The sequence below is a fragment of the Vidua macroura genome, chromosome 9, assembly GCF_024509145.1.
Source record: "Vidua macroura isolate BioBank_ID:100142 chromosome 9, ASM2450914v1, whole genome shotgun sequence".
In the NCBI taxonomy this organism is placed as follows: Eukaryota; Metazoa; Chordata; class Aves; order Passeriformes; family Viduidae; genus Vidua; species Vidua macroura.
Window position 1 is genome coordinate 23,177,486 of NC_071579.1, and position 3,520 is coordinate 23,181,005.

The window sequence follows — 3,520 nt, forward strand, 5'->3', positions numbered from 1 at the left end:
CTATGTCTGCCTTATTTGAAGCTAGAGTCACAAAAGGGCTTCAGCATCATTCTTGCTCCAGAGCTGCTTCTGCCTGTCGGGGATGACCCTTCTTGCCACTGACTGCTGCTGGGCAATAAGGTCAGGGAGGCAGGATGGCTGTGAGTAGCCCATGTGGTACCTCCACTGCCTTTTATGGGACTGGCACAAAGGGCAGAGTTAGCTTTTGCTTATGCTGGTGGAGCCTTGGAGCTGCCTCAAGTTCTTGCTGCTGCCAAATGCATTCCCAGTCCTTTCTGTGCTTGGACCCAACCCAGCTGCTCTTCTGATTCTGCTGAGCTGCAGAAGGCAGGAGCTATGACCCAGGTGGTGGAGGGGTTGCCTGAGCCCTTGCACTGACATCTTGTGTGATGGGATATGAGCTGGGCATGAAGCCAGGAAAGAGCTCTGAGCTTGCTTTGAAGGTGATCTGTGTAATCAATCTGCCTGGGAGCAGCTTGGGCTGTGGGAAGCAGCCTGGGCTGCTCCAACAGCCTTGGGCAGTTGCCTGTTCCAGGGAAATCCAGCCTTTTGTTGTGTTTGCTGCTGCCTGGGTCTCTTTGCAAACTGTAGTACTGGGAACTGCAGCGTGGGTGTGAGCTGAGGCTGAAGTGAGCATCCATATCTTGCTCCCTGCACACACCCTGGCCCAAGACTCCAGGTATGGCACACAGTTGGACAAAACCTCTTTATTTCAGCTGTTCTCTCCCTTCAGCTCTACAAGACTGTGTGGACAGAGAGGCACATGCTACTCGAAGTAGAGCCCATACACTGTGGCCACAGCAAAGAGGGAGGCGTTGGAGAAGGTGGCAGAGGCAAAGCTGTCAGTCTCAGGGTCCCATAGTCCCCGGCTGGCCACCAAGAGGCTCTGCTGGCCCTGCTGGCCCAGCACCACGTGGCAGACCAACTTGTAGCGGGGTGGCACCACCTCCTTGGCCTGGTTCTGCAGCAGCTCAGTCAGGCTCTGGGCTAGTGGGGCACTGCCCTGGGGGCTATATACACTGGTCCCCAAGGCACAGGCCAGGGTCCCCTGCAGCACCTGCTGCACCCGCCCTGCATCAAACTTGCAGCCTTTGTCTGGTCCCATCCTGTAAGTGTTTTCAAGACGGCTCTTCAGGATGGGTTGGAAAATTGGGAGCCCAGAGAAGCTAACGTGTCTGTGGAGCATCCAGGGGCCAATGGAGGGACGCCTGCTCCCCGGGACCATCCCGAATGAGCTGCGGCGGCTGAGGATGGAGTTGCGGCGGGAGAGCAGGGGCGGTGGTTTGCTGTCCTCAGTGCCTCGGGCTGGGGCTGGGGGCTGGGACCCACGGCGTGTAGTATGGAGTGAAGGGGCTTCAGTGTTGGCTGCAGCCAGCACCTGGGCTAGCAGGGCTATCTCTGGGATGGGCTGCTCAGCCATAGGGGTGGCCTGCAAAGGAGATGTACCTGTTAGGTGACGCAGGTGTCCTGTAGCTTCTCCATTCCCCTGCCTCTCTGCCTCACTTCTCCCCGCCCTCTGCAAATCCCATGCCTTCTGGCATGTGAATCTCCGTGAGATGAGATGCAGAGGGGCTGGGAGATCCATGGCAGCTGTCTTCCCTTCTCCAGTGCCTCCATGCCCATCAGACCTGGCCAGCTGGGACTGATCCAGTGCAGTAACGCATGGTCCACACAGCCCTCTGCTCTCCCATCCCCAGCCCTTCCCCCACCACAGGTGAGTGACTCTTTCCCCAGTGTTCCAGTCTGCGTCTGATCCCACACTTACCCTAAGTTCCACTCCTGTCCTTAAAATTCCCCAGGGGAATTGTGTCTGGTGGATGTCACTGCCCAGGACCAATCTTTATCTTCCAAGTTGCTGTGAGCAGGGCCAAACCTGTTGTGCTCCTGGAACAAACCTGTTGTGCTCCTGGAAGGTGAAGTGTTGCTATGTGGCACTGTAGGTCTCCAGGGCTGTTCTGGGGCATGGCTTCTGTAACTCCTTGTTTCCTGGTCCCTGGACAGCCCTGTTCCCCTTCACTCCTGCCCTCTCTGCATTTTCAGCTGTGTCAGCACAGGGATGTGGTTATTCCTGGCATGTGCCCTCCAATCTCAGCTCCCTGCCAGCCCTGAAAAATGCAAGCTGGTGTTGGATGTGCAAGAGGAGAGCAGGGGGTGGAGAGTAGCAACTGTGATCACTACTTTGTGCCCTGACCATGGGCTGTGCTGCGGCTGGGGCCTCCAACAGCTTGATTTTGCTCAGACATTTGCATCCTTAGGCTACTTATGCCCCACTGCACCAAGGGAGAGTGTGCATGGGTGGGCACCATTGAATCATATAATCACATAGTGGTTGTGTTGGAAAGGACCTTACAGATCATCTAGTTCCAAATCACCTGCAATGGGCAGGGATGCCACCCCTAGAGCAGACTGCTCAGAGCCCTATCCAACCCAGCCTTGAACACTTCCAGGGACTGGATGGAGCACAGCCCTGGCACATGCCAGGGACCCTGCTGCTGTAATGCCTGGAGGGTGAGCAAGTCCCTGGGGGCTCCCGACCCTGGCAGGAGTTTCTCTCTGCTAGTGGAGCCCAGCCCAGCTGGTACGACATGGCTGTCCCATCAATGTGCCTTTGTCTGGCCTGGCTGCTGAGCTATTTGAGGAAAGTGGAGACAGCTTTTGTGTTTCTATCTCCGGTCGGAGGTATTTATAGCCTGCCTCTGACTAGCGCTGCCAAGCACACTGCCAGCTGGACCCCATTCCCTTGGGTGCTGCCTCAGCTCCGAGAGCCCCATTCCTGCCTCTCCTTCACACCACCCACTGACAAGCAAGGGTGGATCCCTCCATAGGCAATCCCCTCCTTGCGCTGCTTGGAGCCAGCCAAGGGTCGGAGAATGGCACAAGACTTGGTTTGGGCTTAGGTGAGCGGTTGCTCTACTGGGTTGATCTAGTGGGTGGCATCCCTGCCCATGGCAGGGGGGCTGGAGCTAAATGGTCCCTTCCCATCCAAGCCTTTCTATGAGGCTGGTGATGCTTTTTTCTGCCTGCAAGCACCTGTACCCTAAGCAGACATAAGAGCTGCAGGACTCTGGCCTGGAGCATCACAGGAGAGAAGGCTTCCCCCATTTCAGGGGACAAATCTCCCTGCCGGGCTCCAGTATGCTCCAGTGCTGCTGCTGGGACTCAGCCATGCCCAATGGCTTTCCATGGGGGCTGTGCAGGTGGAGGTGAGGGTGATTTCCGTGCATGTGCTGCCTTTTTCAAAATCTCAGCTGGCTGCGTCTCTTCACCCTATCTCTTTGCTCCGCAGCAAAGCCACCAGCTTAGGCCGCAATGTCCCCGTGCCAGAGCCAAGCCATGAAACACGGCAAGGAATTCCTCTCGCTGCGAGACGCAGCCCTGCTTCCCCATCCGGTGAGTGCCGGGCAGAGCCGCCTCGGCAGCAAGGTTGTGCTTCACGCCTCATTGTCCCATCGCTCCCTCCCACTGCTCCCCCGGCAGCCCGGCCTCCAGCCCCAGCGCTGCCTGCCAGGTTTCCCTAGCG

General features: G+C 57.4%; 1 protein-coding gene across 3 annotated transcripts; it reads right to left on the minus strand.

Moving 5' to 3' along the window:
* Nucleotides 1–692: 692 nt before the first annotated feature.
* Nucleotides 693–2,105, minus strand: DYNLT4 (dynein light chain Tctex-type 4). 3 transcript variants are annotated; one of them, XM_053984766.1, is made up of 2 exons: nucleotides 1,896–2,105; nucleotides 693–1,429 (listed from the first exon to the last, which is right to left on the minus strand). In XM_053984766.1, the coding sequence occupies exons 1-2, from the start codon at nucleotides 1,962–1,964 to the stop codon at nucleotides 767–769; spliced, it is 732 nt and encodes a 243-aa protein (XP_053840741.1). In that variant the 5' UTR covers nucleotides 1,965–2,105; the 3' UTR covers nucleotides 693–766. The 3 variants fall into 3 exon arrangements, with proteins under 3 accessions (XP_053840741.1, XP_053840742.1, XP_053840743.1); XM_053984767.1 differs by lacking the exon at nucleotides 1,896–2,105 and adding an exon at nucleotides 1,874–1,884; XM_053984768.1 differs by lacking the exon at nucleotides 1,896–2,105 and adding an exon at nucleotides 1,766–1,867.
* Nucleotides 2,106–3,520: the final 1,415 nt, after the last annotated feature.

What these genes read in the sequence shown, in the direction of transcription:
- DYNLT4 (XM_053984766.1), bottom strand. Translation starts at nt 1,964, where the DNA reads ATGCCCCAGAACAGCCCTGGAGACCTACAGTGCCACATAGCAACACTT. An exon ending in ACCTTCCAGGAGCACAACAG is followed by an intron (nt 1,430 to 1,895) that starts GTTTGTTCCAGG and finishes TCTCCTTTGCAG; the next exon opens with GCCACCCCTATGGCTGAGCA.